At 33.4% G+C, this 17,214-nt stretch overlaps 1 protein-coding gene across 1 annotated transcript in view; it reads left to right on the forward strand.

The window, feature by feature from the left end:
• LOC108908131 (photoreceptor-specific nuclear receptor-like) overlaps positions 1–17,214 on the forward strand; it is a 77,879-nt gene that overhangs the window by 26,118 nt on the left and 34,547 nt on the right. The window contains exon 3 of the mRNA XM_018712058.1: positions 15,222–15,325. Within this exon, the coding sequence (XP_018567574.1) occupies positions 15,222–15,325 (104 nt within the window). The remainder of the gene's footprint in view (positions 1–15,221; positions 15,326–17,214) is intronic.

Genomic DNA, 17,214 nt, shown 5'->3' on the forward strand with positions numbered 1-17,214 from the left:
AAGATTATTTCAAGATCAAACCAAGAAGCGAATCATTCTACACATTTCCTTTCGGAGCAGTTGTCATCGTTCCCTGTATCCTTCATGGTGGCAGGATTGTAAAGGTTCTATTAAAACATCATAGAAATGAGGCTTTTAACTAGATGATTGATGATTTTAATGATGATTAAAATTTGATGATTTTAATGGAGTTAGGTCCGTCAGTAAAGACATTTTATGTCCATTAATGCAGAGATATTTGGGCAGTCTACATGTAAAAATTTCATTACGTACAAGTTATAAAAAAATTTATCATTAATGGAATGTGAATACTCATCTTTCACCATAGAATACGAAACGAATATTACTATATTGTTGGCATGTCGAAAAAGATCATGCTAATGTGACGACTCGTGAATGTTGAGACTTTTGGTCCATTATAGATGAAAGAGGCAAAAATTGCTTTGTAAGAATTAAGTAGCTTTCAAATAACATTGACCCTGACGTAACAAGATCAAATGGAGTCCTAATAAAGCGACCAAAAAAACCTGGAGTATTTCCACTAAACCCTATTTAGAAGTTACTCAGTCTAACCTCAAAATAACATTGATCTTGACCCGGTGGAGACAAAAGGAACCCTATTTTGGACTCAGTGACGTTACGAATGGTCTTATTTTTTGTCGTTTATATTATACCTATTTTATGTTTGACAAACTGTGTTTGCTTCCCTAAGTGAAATTTTGTGTAAGAAGCTAATGCGTACTTATAAATATTTAGTTAAATAATTTGATCATTGGTTTAAAATTGTTAGATAAATTAACCTGATTATTCAGACAGACTGACTATTAGAGAAAGCTTCCTGAATCTTAAGAGCTTCTAGTAAATAGATTTTGTGTCCTTTAGTTAAGATTTTACGAAGCGAAACATAACTGTCTTCGATATTAAAATAATGATATTGGTAGATATATGAAAAATGAGTATCATAGCCTTCAAAACTTGGTTGTGAAATTAAAAATTTAAATTAGCATATTTAATGTACATCATAATATTCGTAATTTATTTATTTTCAATTTTGCGATTCTGATGATAAGGGTCCCTTACGAATAAGCCTGATTAATAATATTAATCTTCAGCTTCACCAAAATTGTCGTTTTCTTTGCATTACTTTTTTATTTATGACGTTTTGTCCGAATTCTTCAAAGTAATATACAATTTGGAACTGATGGTTCTTTGCTCGAAGCTTCGAAATAAAAAAATTTAATTACTTTTAGTTTGACGGCATTTCTGTGATATCTTATTATGTTTATTAGTTGACAGTGCCAACAATGGCCAATAGTAATAGCCAATCACTTAATTGATTCGTATTTATAACATTTCTAATGCGCACACTTCCAGGCAATCCAAAATGAGACCTGTGCCACTGTTTGACCAAAAAATGTCTGAAAAATGCTAGCATTTTTCTGTTCGCTCTCCCTTCTCAAGGCGGCCCTGTGCTCACTTAATGATATTTTTCCGACTGAGTCGGGCAGAGCGCATTTTTCTCTTCCATAGAAGGCGTCGCGCTCGAGACGGGCTAAAGGGATCTATTTTTCCAAATCCCCTCCAAGGAAGTAGGAGGCTTCCCATTCTTCCCATCTGCTGCCTCGCCGCAGATCGGTCTCCGTTATAGGCTATAGTTCATGAGATTTTATTGTCCCTACAGAGGCGGACTCGATCGAGTTTACTCCATGTACAGTTAAAATAGTCACTTATGTACTGGGTTATTGCCACACACGTATGACGGAAACAGTGATCAAGATACCATATCTTATTTTATTATAATATCCTATTTATAGTCTTCCAGCATAACCGCTAGATGTCACTGGTTATGCTTCACTGATAGAAGTTCAACGTGATATAATTAAGATCTTGTAGTATCATTAGACAGAGCAGAGTACCTCGAAAATCGTCTACCTTTCAAACCAGCCGGTTCTGAACGACTCAAATGAAATATACTATATACCATACTTTTCAACTTTTTGAAAATAATTTTATTACCACCATAGGCCTGTCCTGGGCCAGAAAAACCCATCCAGGGAGACTACAACATAGTAAAGTTTAAAGAACTGGGAAAGTATAGAATTAAATGAAGACGAAAGGCGTCTTCTACCACATAAGCCTGTCTCGAGTCACAAAAAGCCATCCAAGGAAACTATGATACAGCAGGGAACGAATGAAGAGAATACAATTTTTCACCACACTTTTGAATTTTCAAACCAAGTGGTAGCCACTCCACTTCCCTACGACACTATCCAAGAAGAGCGTTCGAGTGTGGATCTAGGGGAGGTGCAGTTATTTGGTCAGAAGACTGAAAAATCTGTTCTATCCAACGACCTCAGAAAGGATAGACAGTGCATTGTCTTGGTTTGTTTTGTTCTACTGTAAATATTTTGAGAACTCAGCCTCCTATTGGCTAAACACATGTGGTAACGTGCGCGCGCAGTACTTGCTCTATGCTGGATATTTATTATTGTTTACGACTGTCGGTCGCCATTAATTCTTTGCGTCCTTAGTGAGTTTAACGTTGTGTTTACCGTGGATTATTAGTTTCTTTGGCAGAATTTATTGTTTTTGTGAATAGACAATGGGAAAATATTGTGTTATATGTAGATTTCGCTTTAAAAGTGGAGGCAATCGCTCTTTTCACAGGTAGGTAGATTTACCATGGGCGTAACAGATAACAGACGGTAGTTTAAAACAAAATTTGAAATAGAAAATTTTCAGTGCAATAATATTGAAAATATAAAATATTTTTTTAAAACGTGAATTGTGTGTTACGGTTAAATAAAAAGTAACATGAATTGCAAAGGCAACATTATTTAAAAGGAAATATACCTAGGTAATTTGATTTTAGGATTCCTTCGAATGTTGAACGCCGAGACGTTTGGCTCTCTCGCATTTTGAGCTGTATAGGAAAGGAAAATAGTCCTAAAGATAGTGTTGTATGTTCAGATCACTTCACATCAAGTGATTTCTTAATAAGACCTGGTGGCCGAGTTTATCTTAAGGACACAGCAGTTCCTGAGTTCCCAAGTTCGTTTAGTCAAAATACAGGACCCCTATTAAAATTGTATAAACAATTTTTTGCACATAATTCGGGATCACTTTGTAGCAATTGTCACCATAACAAATTAGATCCAATAAATCTGTTTTAAGAATTAAAGAACTTAAAAATATGTGTAATAACCCCATTTACTATTTCTCTTTCATTTATCACTTAATTGTCCTACTTGATATGCATATTATTGTATACAAGTATAGTATAGCTACCATACTATATGCAACTGTAACTGTAACTTTGTGATTCCTATTTGAACTGGTAAAAACTTTTATTAATTAGTATTATTTAACATATTGATGTATATTGTTACTGAGAAAATAAAGATTGTTGTAACTAGTATTACTTTTTTTCGGCAGTAAGTGCCGTTATGGAGTAAAACAAACATGGTTCTATTTATTTAAAAAAGAAGTCATTAACATTATTTTAAAACCAAATTAGGTGTGAAATCGGTAAGTATATATAAATTAGACAAATATTAAAATGTATCACCCTTTTTAACACACACGCCACTGGTTAAGAGTTCCCTAGTAAACAAAGAACTATCTTCATCCTTGTTTAATAGCAGGATGTCTCAAGTTGTGGAAAATCAAAACAATTCCTTTGCAATGTATAGGGAATTACTTGTCTAGTCATTCTGAGGTCTTTGGTTCTATCGCTCTTGTGCATATTCATACTTCTATACGGAGCATTTTGACACATTTTGTATGTAAAATTGAACGAATAAATAACAAATAAATTATTGATTTTAAGTGAATTTTCTATGAGTTCCGCTGTTCTCTAGTAGTCTTTACTAGATAAAAAAAAAACGAGCCATGCGAATATATTATCGACCTGCGGTTAGTTCAATTGCTTTATATAAATAAAAATTACAGTAAAAGAGCAAAATTAGTGCCAAACAAAAAGAAAAAAAAGTAGTAGTACAGCTCCTAGTGCCAGATCACCCTTTTCCATCTCTATTTTCTTCCTAAAGCATGGAATCAGGATCTGTTGTTCTAAAGAGTAGGACATGGTCTTCTTATTGTCTGCTATTTGTAGTACCACTCTAATTGGCACTTGCTCCGAGGTTTTCAACTCAGTTTCTCACTATTCTGCTTTTTTATAGCACATAGGTCTTTAGTTAATTATGATCGATGTAGATGTTAGGTTGATGATATGTAGGTCGAAATCTGAGCTCGCAACATATTTATAACAGTGTTTTGTGTTGTTAATAAACAGTTTATTTCGAATATTCGAAATACCATTAGTAACAATGCAATATCTTACAACACGTATCAGAGTCGACGGTCGAACTCGCTTTGGGATGGCTCCGCCAAGTCCTTAACAGCTGACTTCGAAAGTTAGTTAATAACTTCGCATTTTGACTTCGGTCTAGAAATGACCGATCAGATAGGAGCTCCTCTTTCCATTTAGTGGTTTTGCTCTTTACAAAAGTCAATCCGCATATATTAACAACTTGTATATAATAAATAACTACAAATAACTGCATTTTCAAAAAAAAAATACCAATATTAAACAGCTGCTTTCACCATAAAAGTCTCCTTCGGTTAATACTTGCATAAAAACCTCTGAATACAACGCCCGCGCTCATAAAACTACGCCATCCGGATTACTGCAAACATCAACATCCGTTGTCGTTCGGCCTAATCCCGTCCTGCGTCGATGGCTTTCCGATATTTTATTCCCCGCCGGTCCGCCAGATGATTCCCAGCAGCGGTGCTGCTCCCCCGGGAGACACTGCGAGGCTCATCCGGCCTCTGCTCTATCTCGCGCTCTATAGACGACCGTATAAAGTGTTCCTCTAGAACACATGTCCCTGGGAACTGCGTTGAAATAGGATGCGGGGAAGGTGAAGGTGGCGGAAATATCTTTAAATGAATAAGAATAACATCTACATATAATCAACAAGAAGAGATTGGATGTGCCAACGTGCACTTTACCGAAATGTACTAAGAATGTCTTATATCTTTATCAAGGAATTAATGTGAACGTATGTCTTTGAATGCAGAGAAAATTTCGTTAGGTTTCTAAATAAATAACTAACAACTATGCAAGAATGAAAATTAAAATTAAAATTTTATCTCTAGACATTTTTTTTTCTACTTTTCTCTTACACATAATAGATTTTGTCAAAATTAACTCAGTGGTTTTGTTATGATTATAAGTGTAACTGTTCTCTATTATTATTTTTCATTTGCTATGTATTTCCTGTAATTGGGTTTACCTGTTGGAAATAAATGACATTATTATTATTATTTTAGTTGTCCTAACGTTATTCAATTTTCACATATTGAACAGATATTGTACCTACCTCCATAATAATAAAACGATAAAATGAAAGAGTGTCATGTGATAATGCAACCACCAACACATTAGAAACTTTACCAAATTGAACAATTTGACCGTATCAGTGATCCTGTCTCAACAGAACCATCATCGGCTAAGAGTGACAATACTGCTACTAGATTTCTACAGAATCATGACTTTTCGTTCTATTGGATCCCTCCAGAACCTTGACTAAGTGGTATACACTGGTTGGACCCTTGTCTGGGCCTCTCTCTCAAGCCTCCCATGAGTATTATATTACCTATATACTAGTACAGATCAGTAGGGACAACGAGTTAATTTATGAATAAAATCTACTTGACACAAATGTTGTACTGTAGGCTATTGACTATGTAAAAAAAAAGAGGGTACAAAGGAACTACAACGTAACAGAAATTTTATTGTTTGATATGTTCAATTGGCCCTAAAAAATGATAAAACCGCGGAGTGCTACCTTTTAAAGGGGTGCGTTTTTGAGAACGAAGTAAAAAGGTGGTATTTTCAGTTTTTTGAGTTTTACTCGAAAACTATGAATTTTTTCTAAATAGTTGTCAACAGAAAAGTTGTAGCAAATTGAATTTCCAATCGAAATGAGACCTTTTAAAGTCAAAAAAATTTATTTTTAACAAAAATATGCCCAAAAAACGAGTAAAAAAAACCCAAAAAATGCGTTTTTTTTCTTTTTGGTTTTTGGCCCACAACTTTTTTCTGAGAGGAGTTAGGTATAGGCATTGCTTCACAGAAAAAAAAGTTAATGTTTTTTCCTTTAAAATAAGCCTTTATAGAAGTACCTACGACTAATAGAAACCGAGATACATTGGATCAAAGTTGGCTACTTTTTGGATTTTTGGCCAATTTTTGCCCTTTTTTGACGATTTTCGTCTTATAACTTTTTTCTGAGTTAATTTAGGTATATGTAATGCCATATTCAAATGAAAGCTGGTTTCAAGACCTTTAAAATGGTGCCTGGTAGAAGTTTGTACAATTAAAATCAACCGAGATATGTCAATTTAACCAACGATACTTTTTTTTTTTTATAAAATTTTTATTACTTTCGGTATTATTTTGTCTAATAAATTTATTTTTGTGAATGTGAAAGTTAAAATAAGTTTCTAGGTGATTGAATATTATTATTTATTTATTTAAACAACAATTAATCATATTTATCTTGTAAAATTTCGAATTCTTTTAATTATTTTTGTACTTTTAATTAAAAAATTACAATTACAAAAAAATTTTTCAATTTTGTAAATAAGAATTTTTCAAAATTAAAAAATTACCTCGATGTATTTTTACTTGAAAATGCTAGTGTTGAGGATATCACTGCTGCATCTGAATGCATTGTAACTATAATGTATAGTTAAAAAATTGACAGCCTAAAAACTTGTCGATATAAATTATTTCAAAAGTATTCAACAAGTGCAAAATTTACCTTATCTCGATTGCCTTCAACAACTGATGCTCTCAAACATCATGGGTTCAGAGTATATTTTCAGATGCAACAGTGGAATGGTTGTACTTTAAATCCCCTTGATTGGGGTTGGAAAAATTCCATAAATGGGCTAGTTCCCATTTTTAATAATAAATCTCCTGCACCTGAAAATTTACTTGAAAAAATAGCCTGTAAATGTATTAAAGAATGTATGGGAATAAATTGTGAGAATGCTTATGAGCCTGATTTTTCTGAAGAGGACATTGATGAAAATGATGACGACGAAATTGATATTAATATTGAAAATATACTAAATGAAACTGAAAATTTATAAGATATATATGATTAACTGTTGTTTAAATAAATAAATAATAATATTCAATCACCTAGAAACTTATTTTAACTTTCACATTCACAAAAGTAAATTTATTAAACAAAATAATACCGAAAGTAATAAATATTTTATAAAAAGAAAAAAGTGTCGTTGGTTAAATTGACATATCTCGGTTGATTTTAATTGTACAAACTTCTACCAGGCACCAGTCTTGAAACCAGCTTTCATTTGAATATGGCATTACATATACCTAAATTAACTCAGAAAAAAGTTATAAAACGAAAATCGTCAAAAAAGAGCAAAAATAGTCCAAAAATCCAAAATGTAGCAAACTTTGATCCAATGTATCTCGCTTTCTATTAGTCGTAGGTACTTCTATAAAGGCTTATTTTAAAGGAAAACACATTAATTTTTTTTTCTGTGAAGCAATGCCTATACCTAACACCTCAGAAAAAAGTTGTGGGCCAAAAACCAAAAAGAAAAAAAAAAACGCAATTTTTCGGTTTTTTTTACTCGTTTTTTGGGCATATTTTTGTTAAAAATAATTTTTTTTTGACTTCAACAGGTCTCATTGGAAATTCAATTTGCTACAACTTTTCTGATGACAATTATTTAGAAAAAATTCATAGTTTTCGAGTAAAACTCAAAAAACTGAAAATACCACCTTTTTACTTCATTCTCAAAAACGCACCCCTTTAAAAGGTAGAACTCCGCGGTTTTATCATTTTTTAGGGTCAATTGAACATATCAAACAATAAAATTTCTGTTACGTTGTAGTTCCTATCTAAAGTACATAGTCAATAGCCTACTAGTAGTAATCAATCAAGCATATGTTATATGTTCTATGTCGCATCTTAAAAAGGTCTTAGCTGCTTGCTAGATATTGGGAGTGTAATTCAACGCTAGTGGGGGTATATAGCCCGTGAAGTAGTTGTGTCTCGTAATTTCTTTAATTAAAAAATTTATTCCACCTAGTGCGATACTAGCCATGCTTTCATAGCACCTACAGATTAGTATGTCACTTTGTGTCAGTAGGCATTAATTAGCAATGACATTTAAGTTGTCTCACACTCAAATGTGTCTGTCTAAATAGCTGAATCGTTCATGTATTGTCTTACCTACAACTTATTGATGACAATTAATAAGTACCAAACTGGTCTATATCTGGTGACACTCCTGACGAATAATTTTACATTTCTACTAGATATTGGGGGTGTAATTCAATGCCATTCGGGGCAGATAGCCCGTGGAGTAATGTTTCCCACAATATTAAAAATATTCTGAATTATTAGACGTAGCAATGAAGCAAGCATTTACACATCTTTGTAGAGCACGACCATGCTTCGGACCTTGGTTTCCTTACCACCCCCGACGTCGGGAGCGGCATTACACGGCGGCGGCGTCGTTCCACCCGCCGAAACACTTACAACTTGGCTCGTTACTAGTTTCATGCCGGATTTGCGTTTTACTGTTTTTCATCTGGCTTAATGAGTCTCCGCGAGATATCCAAGTGCCGAGCAGCACTTTATACAGCGCTCCTACAACGATTTTTATGTTTGTTGGGTAATTGATTTTGTTCGGGTACACTTTCTTCAAGTTTTTAATTGGATTTGTTTAACTAGAGACCTTACGGTCGGGCTTTTTGTTTTTCGAATGCGAATACAGTTCTTCAGACCTGGTAACATTGACAAAAGAACACGAGTGTAACTCTAATAATAAAAATGTAACTTATATAATAATAATAACAATAATAATAATACTTTTATTTAAATGACATGACAAGTACTAATCATTCGGTTATTTATTCGAATAAAGAAATTAATAAAATCATCATTTTAATGATTTTGTTTGAGTAAATGCTCAAAAATACCCCAATTTCCACGAACACAGGCGCGACATCTTTTTAGTAACGAAAATGTAATTTGTTCGACATTTATTGTTGCTTGAATCTGATGAAAAGCTTTCTTCTAACTGCTCAGAATGTCAAAGTTGTTATCGTAGTCCACTACGTAATTTTAAAAAGCATTATATTCGAATATCGAAGTGTGTTCTCAGTTCGTTTTTTAAGTTTTACTCGAAAATTCAGAAATATGGTTGTTACCGTAAAGCAGTGGCGTACTATTTTATTTAGAAAAATGCGATGCCCTGTATCCGCCACTGGAGCAGTTAAATTTTAGGAAAAGCCCTTAGATTTTGGACAATGTTTACAGAAATCAAATTATTTCACTTACTAGTTTTTAAATTACTTAAAATAATTGAAAATATTTTTTGAAGTTTAATACCCTGTATCTTTTTAATCTTTTATCCTAGATAAAAACTTTATAGGAAAGACCCCTTAAAATTCACCAAAGAATACGAGGTTTCATTTTTGGTCACCATTTGTGAATCATCCTGTATAGTACAGAAGTCGAGAATTACTTACTACCTTCTATGAAACATTAAAATTGAAATATTAAAACGAATAAGATGTTGCATGAGCGACATATAACCTATAAAGTACGTTATACTTTAATTGTCAATGCTATTAGATATTGCGGATGTAATTTAATGGTGGAAGGGGCTTAATCAGCAGAGTAGTTGTGTCCTGCAATCGTAAGTTAAAAAAAGGTATTGCATAGTTGTTGTTTGCATTATTACTATTTCTATAAAATCAAAATATCTGCACATGTAAATATAATAAAAGATTCAAAATTAAAAAATTCATGTCGAGTCATATAAAAAAAAGTTTATAATTCCTTTGTTTGTGTGTCAGCTTCTACAGGGTATCCGAGAAAGGTTAGTGCACCACTACAAACTGCTGAAATCAAAATAAGACGATTTAGCGAATTGCTGTACAAAAATCTGTAGATATCCAAAAATCACTCAATCGAAATCCAAGATACTGGCCAGTTGTAAATAAATTCTGACTACGGCATCGTTTTCAGCTGGTCAAAATACATCGGACATATTATGTAGAGCAAAATCAATTTTAGAACGTAAAGAAACTAGGTCATTTGCATGTCTTGTGTTCGAAGAGTGACTAACCGAATGAATGTGAAATTCAGAATATTTAGTGTGAATGCAATTAGAGATTGTAGTATATACTGACATGGTAGGGGTAGAACTTTCAACTTTTTGAATGGTAATGCGAATAGCCATCTTCTGTAAACTGAAAAACCTCTTAATATTGGTTGAATTTCCCCATAAAACTACACCATAGTTCAAGTGATTATGAATTAGAGCAACATAAACTATCCTGAGCTCACTGAGCGAAACAAAATACTTTAACCGATGCAGAACAAAAATTTGAGACGAGATCTTTGAGCTCAAGCTGTCGACGTACGACTTCCAGTTGAGGTGTGACTCAAGACTCATTCCCAGAAATTTTACCGGCGTTGAATCAGCTGCTCGTTTATCAACGGTACCTAACGCATATTGTTTGAGTCTTTGTTTCATTCAATTATTGGCTGCAAACCAAAGTCTAGCTTCTGCTAAATTGTCAACGCCTAACGAGGAATCGCGCGTCTACAGAATGGTAGTGGCATCAGCAAATTCAATGCAATAGTCAACAATTGCCTTGAGTAGATCGTTTATATAGACTAGAAATAGTACTGGTCCTAGAACCGAACCCTGGGGTACTCCATATTTTACAAATAATACACTACTACTTTACCGCTACAGGTGGCATACTGCATTCTATTTGTGAGGTAAGATTTGAATAGATCCAATTCTATGGCTCTAACTCCAAAATATTCTAGTTTATAACTGTACTATTCAAGATTGGGAAGAAAGTTTTCATAATCACCAATACCAGTATTTCCAATTAAAGTGCTTCATTTTGTAAAACAACGATTCCTTCAAAAGTTACGTTTATATTTTTTAAAAAATCGTACTTTCCTGTGCCCTTCTCGCTCTCCTTTTCCTCATTTTTATCGACTGCTTCGCCCCAGGAGACGCAGCGGCAGCGACACGGCACGGGGGCACTTCTGGCTAATGTTTCCCTAAGATGGGGTTTTAAATATATCAGAACGGCAAGTGTCGCGGCCCTATTGCGCCACCTGATGCCCCGTTAGGGGCCAAACCACCCTGTCAACCGCCCTTTTAAACGCTCCATTGATCTCGCCGTGCTCGGTAAACACTATAGCCGCGCGCCAGATCTCGTAAAATTGGACGGTCCACCCTTATGCGACGGACGTACAGAGCGCCCCCGATCTAAAAGACACATTGGGAAGTGTCGCTATTAATTTTAATATGCCTATTATCCTCCCGTTTTTAATTTTATGTAGTCTATAGCCTACACGCAGCTCGTGTTTTATTGCGCCCTTAAAAAATTACAGTTAGTCATAAATGTCATTGTTAAACTATGTTGGCAACAATGAACGTCTAGTAAGATATACTTGCTTTGAAATGAATAAAGAATAAAATGAAAGTCAAAGATTTGGGGTGAGCCACCTTAAAGGTCACACTAGTGCGAATTGGGATTTTGCCAACTTTGAACCTGTATGTCTTCTTTATTTATTAATGAAAACAACGTATTTATATCAAATCTGGGGTCAAATTTTCCGAGAAATCGAATAATGAAATTAGTAGATACCTAATGAAAAAAATAATTGTTAAAAAAAATGTGAACAAAAATTTTTTTCGAAAAGTGACTTAAATTCATGTTTTTAATGGGTAGAGAAAAAGTAAAATAAATTATTTTGAAGTTTAAAGTCTATATTTTTAAGAAAAAAATACACCATATTGATAAAATGATATTATGATTTTTCCCGGTACCTACCTGTAGGCATTTTTGGAAGTTGTGATTTTTGGCTCCTTTTCTGTATATTGATGTTTATTTTGCACTCTTTTGTATAAAAATATTAATTTAAACAATATTATCCATAAATATCGACAAATGTATGTCACAGTTAAACTATTAATGGAAAAAAATGTTTGAAACATTATTGACAACGTAAAATGAAGTAAAAAGAAATCTGAAATTTGCATTTCAATTCACTTTATTTCTAGTTTATATGATATGAATTCAGCTACACTTTTGCCCATACTAAAGTCACACTAGTGCGAATTCGCACCGATCGGACTTTTCACACTTCCTAGTTTGGCTGACAAAAACTGACTGAGGCCAGCTGTGGTACGGCTCGACTGTTTGGGCTATATAGAAGGAATTATCGTGATGGGGAAACCCTCGACAGTTGCTACCTGAGAAATGCCAGCTGTCAAAAAAAACGGTGGGGCGAATTCGCACTAGTGTGACCTTTGAGGGTAAGTATATTCCTTGTGTATACTATTTTGTAACCAATTGGAACTATTAACGGAATGTAAATTTAATTTTGTTGGGCGCCGTAAAATGTTTTGCTCTGCTCGACACGTTGATGCGCGTGGTGGGGAGAGAATGACTGTGACGCGATTGTTATATTTGTCTGTCAACCGTTCAAAATTGAGCAGGCACGTTGAGCACTAACTGAGAAGGCTTAACTATTAAAAAAGGGAATCAATCATTGCGGACTATTTTTTATATTGAAGTAAAAGTATTCAATTACAATATGTAAATTTCAGACCTTAATATTAATGAATGAGGTCTTGGCGATTTTTTGAAAAAAAAATCTCGACTCCTGTTGATCATAGGACATTTTTTTTTAATTCGTGAAGAAATGTCAGCTTTCAAATGGCATTCCGATTTTTCAACGATAAGAAAAAGATCTAAATTTTTCGATCCAAAAAAGAAATCAAAGTTTCGGTAGATTTTTCGGATATTTCCAATTATTTTGCAATACGCGCACAATTTGCACAGGAAAGTACAACTCTTAGAGAAAATTTTAAGTCTAAGATGGGTCACGTAAGTGCATTATTGTATGATTGATTGAAACTTGAAAAAAATATGTCTTTTTTTCGAGAAACTCAATTTTTGTAAAAACTATCAAATATTTTGCAATTTTATAAAAATGCACTTATTCTGCTTGCCAAGGACTACATATCCTGAAAGTTTCGTAAAAAAATCTTTGTTTGTTTCAAAGATATAGAAGTTTTAACAAAAATCGTTTTCTACCAGCTTTTTTGCACTAACTAATACATTTGTTTATGAACCGATATTGGGCTGAGCTCAAAATATTTGTTATAAAAAGCTCTACAACTTTTGTCTAAAACATTTTTTTCTAAAATATTTAGTTTTTTTTAAATTAAAAAAACTTTGTTTTGCGAACTTTGGATGCCATTTAGAAAATGAAGCCCTAACATTCAGCTGGGGTAAACCAGTTCATTCAATTCTACGGATAGTCTAGTAATTGAAGGTAAAATACGGCGTTACTGTATAATTCTCCCTAACGGCACCGATTTGTACCAAAATTTGGATTTAAGTTCTATTTACCCTCTACTTCAAAGTTGACCCTGTGACGGGGGTTGCTTTTTATTTTTTAGGGGTGAAAACTACTCCTATTCGAAAATAATTATAGAATTGTAGATTTGAGCGTGTAATACGAGTAGATTGAAATAATCTTTAAATAAGTAATTATGATGAATTGAAAAGTGTTAAACCCTAAAAACCACACACAAAATTTTGCGTATCATTAATAGTTTTTGAGTTATTTTGAAGAAAAGACAATTTTTTCCAAAAATACAAAAATTCTCTTTTCACTTCAAGCTCAACTTTTTCAAAACTAATCACTTTAAACTGGTCAACCTTCTAGATCATATTACAAGTACATAAATAAAGTAAATTGTAAAGTTGTAACGATTATTTTCAATTGAGGTGGTAATTAGGGGGTGATTTTCGGGTTTTTTTGTCGCCGAAAAAAATACGGACCAACTTTTTTTTCGTTATAACTCACTTAGGTTTGATGATAGGGACTTTTATAAAAAATAAAAATAAAGGTTTTTTCAAGCACTTTAAAAAGGTTTTATGAGTTTTCCCTGAAACATGTATTGGTTTTTGGTTATTTCACGTTCAAACTTTCAATTTTGGCGTTTGACGAATAAGAACCAACTTTCAACAAGCTATTACTCCGCTTGTATTGGGTCTACAGACACCATAATATACCATTCTTTTTGTTTTTTTATAAGCTACATTTTTTATAAGAATGAATTTTTTGATACAATACTTACTTTTTGAGTTATTCGCGAAAAACCGTCTGAAAAAGTGTTTTTTTTTTGTTTAAAAAAATTACACCTTCACTTGCGAATAAGTTGAAAAGTATTGACTTTCAGAAAAAACTATAGAACAAAAGTTGCTTAGAATTGGTCAACTGGCCATTCCCGGAGTTATTTTCAATGAAACATTTTTCATCCCCGAAAACTGGTGGCATCCGCCCCCTTGGTAAAAGCAACCCCCGGTACAAGGTCAACTTTGAAGTAGAGTGTAAGTAGAACCTAAATCCAAATTTTTATGAAAATCGGTGCTGTTTGGCAAAATTATACGGGAAAATAATAATTTTTACGTGTATTTGTTTACTGAACTAAATTTTGGCACATACAAATCTAATTTGATTGGACTATAAAAAAAACACGTCTTTGTAACCGCAAAACACAGTATGTACTGCAAGCTGTTACTGTGAATGCCTCGCCACCAATGTATTTTTACCTCCAATGATAAATAAATAAGATCAACTACAGATAAAATACTTTGGAATATGTAGGTATAAATAGGGACAAGTACAGGGAATTTGCTCATATACTTATGTTGAATATTATTAAAAACTTATAGTTATAAAAATTAAAACTCCTAGGACTCATCTGAGTGTTTACTCCAGCTTTCTGTTTATTTATCAATATGGATCGTGATAGCTGTAACAATTTAATTACATTTGTTAAATCACTATAGGAATTTCTAAACCTAAGTAAACTTTCTGTACAGAAGGTGCCTGCCCTACTATCAGATCTCCTGTCTTTGTCAATCGTATTGCGGGCTCTATTCTTGACCTGCGCATCTTGCTGACAAGATGAGCTTGGTTAAACTGCAGAATATTCATTGCTCTGGTGGATTAAATTAGAAATCATTTGGGCATATTTTACTTTTAATCATTGCCTCATCGACACCACTAACTAAATTTTCCCCTGATTAATCGAACCCTCGTTTGCAGATGCCAGGCGGGGACGGGCAGGTGCATCGTCGACAAGGCCCACCGGAACCAGTGCCAGGCGTGTCGACTCAAGAAGTGTCTGGCGATGGGGATGAACAAAGATGGTAAGTTCAGCTCTCAAACGCGGCCGATTCGAGTAATACGTGCCCCCCGGAATAAGGGCAGCGGCGGCCGAATTTCCGGAGCGTTATTAAATTATCGGGAGTGCCGGGGTGGAGTTTGCGAGAGGGCAAAATGGCTGGGTGCGGGCCAGGGCCGGACTCGAGGATGATCCGGACGATGCCGGTATGTTTATGATTGAGCGTGTACTGAATTTTCACCAGATATATTGTGGCAATACAAGGTGTTCTATAGGTTGATTAAAAAATTTTTTAAAAAATCGACATTTTTTGTTCAAAATCCACTCTGAAATAGGTTCAGAGAGGCGAGAGAGATGCTTGTAAAAATCGGAACCTTTAATATTAATATTTAGAGGTCGCGCATCGCGATTTTCTATTTTCCTTTTAAATGACATTGGAAAAATTATTTTACAATTTCAGAATTTTATATCTTAAAAACTAATAGACGGATTTAAATGACCGAAACATATTCTTGTAGGGAATTGAGGGTTCTACAAAAAATGTCCCTTATCATTTTTTGATAAACCTACTCGTACAAAAGTTATTCAAATTCAATGTTCAAATTATGTTATAATTACACTTTTTTCTCCAGTTTCAGGTAAAATGATTAAATTTATCATGAAATATTATAAAAAAGGCGGTTAAAAGTAAAAATTGATAAGTCTTTCAAATTAATATGACTGAAAAACCCACCATTTCTGGGAAGAATGAAATAAAATCCTTTTTATTGTATTAAATAGTATTTGAAATTTTTTAAAATTATTTTAAATTTATTCAAATTCAAATTTATTCAAATACTATTTTATACAATAAAAAGAATTTTAATTGATTCTTCCCAGAAATGGTGGGCTTTTCAGACATATTAATTTGAAAGACTTTATAAACTTATCAATTTTGACTTTTAAATGCCGTTTTTTTTAATAATATTTCACGATAACTTTAATCATTTTACCTGAAACTGGAGAAAAATTATAATTATAACAAAAATTTAACTTTGAATTTGAATAACTTTTGTACGAGTCGGTTTTCTTGTAGAACGTTCAATTCCCTACAAGAATACGTTTCGGTCATTTAAATTCGTCTATTGGTTTTTAATATACAAAATTCTGAAATTGAAAAATAATTTTTCCCATGTTATTTAAATGGAAAATAGAAAATCGCGATGCGCAACCTCTAAATATTAGCATTAAGAGTTCCGATTTTTACAGGCATCTCTTCTCACCTCCCTGAATCTATTTCAGAGGGGATTTTGAAAAAAAATAGTCGATTTTTTTAAATCAGCCTAGTGTTCTACATGTTCCATGACAAACTTAGACGGATGGTAGCTGAGCTAATTTCAAACATTTTTTCTTATATGAACATAGGTCCGATTCGTTTTTGTTTAGAAGTAACAAGCATTTTAAAAAATGTAATTTTATGTTTCAATCAAAGTAGGCTGATAAATAAAAATGATGGTTGCTATGACAATAATTATTATTTGTGTTTAAAGTTTCAGCATTAGCTAACCTTTATTAACCAAATTAACAAATCTTAAGACTATAAAAATTGTTCAAAATGTCCACCCTCGGCTTGAATGCAAGTCTCATATCGGCGAACTAAAGATTCCGTCATTCGACGGATAAGATTTGGATTATTTCTTATCTGGTTAGCTGCCTAATTTTTTTTCAAGCAACTACTGACGGGTAGTGATTTCAACATGGTAGATAAATAAAGGTCCAAAGGTTTTAGATCTGGGGAACGTGGTGGCCATGCTATTGGACCCTGTTGACCCATTCTTTATTCGGGAAATGATCATTTAACCAAATAGTTACTTGTCTCTCTCTATGTGGTGATGCACCATCGTGCTGAAACCACATATTTTGAACACATTTAAG

The sequence above is a fragment of the Anoplophora glabripennis genome, unplaced genomic scaffold, assembly GCF_000390285.2.
Source record: "Anoplophora glabripennis isolate ALB-LARVAE unplaced genomic scaffold, Agla_2.0 scaffold254, whole genome shotgun sequence".
NCBI classification, from domain to species: domain Eukaryota; kingdom Metazoa; phylum Arthropoda; class Insecta; order Coleoptera; family Cerambycidae; genus Anoplophora; species Anoplophora glabripennis.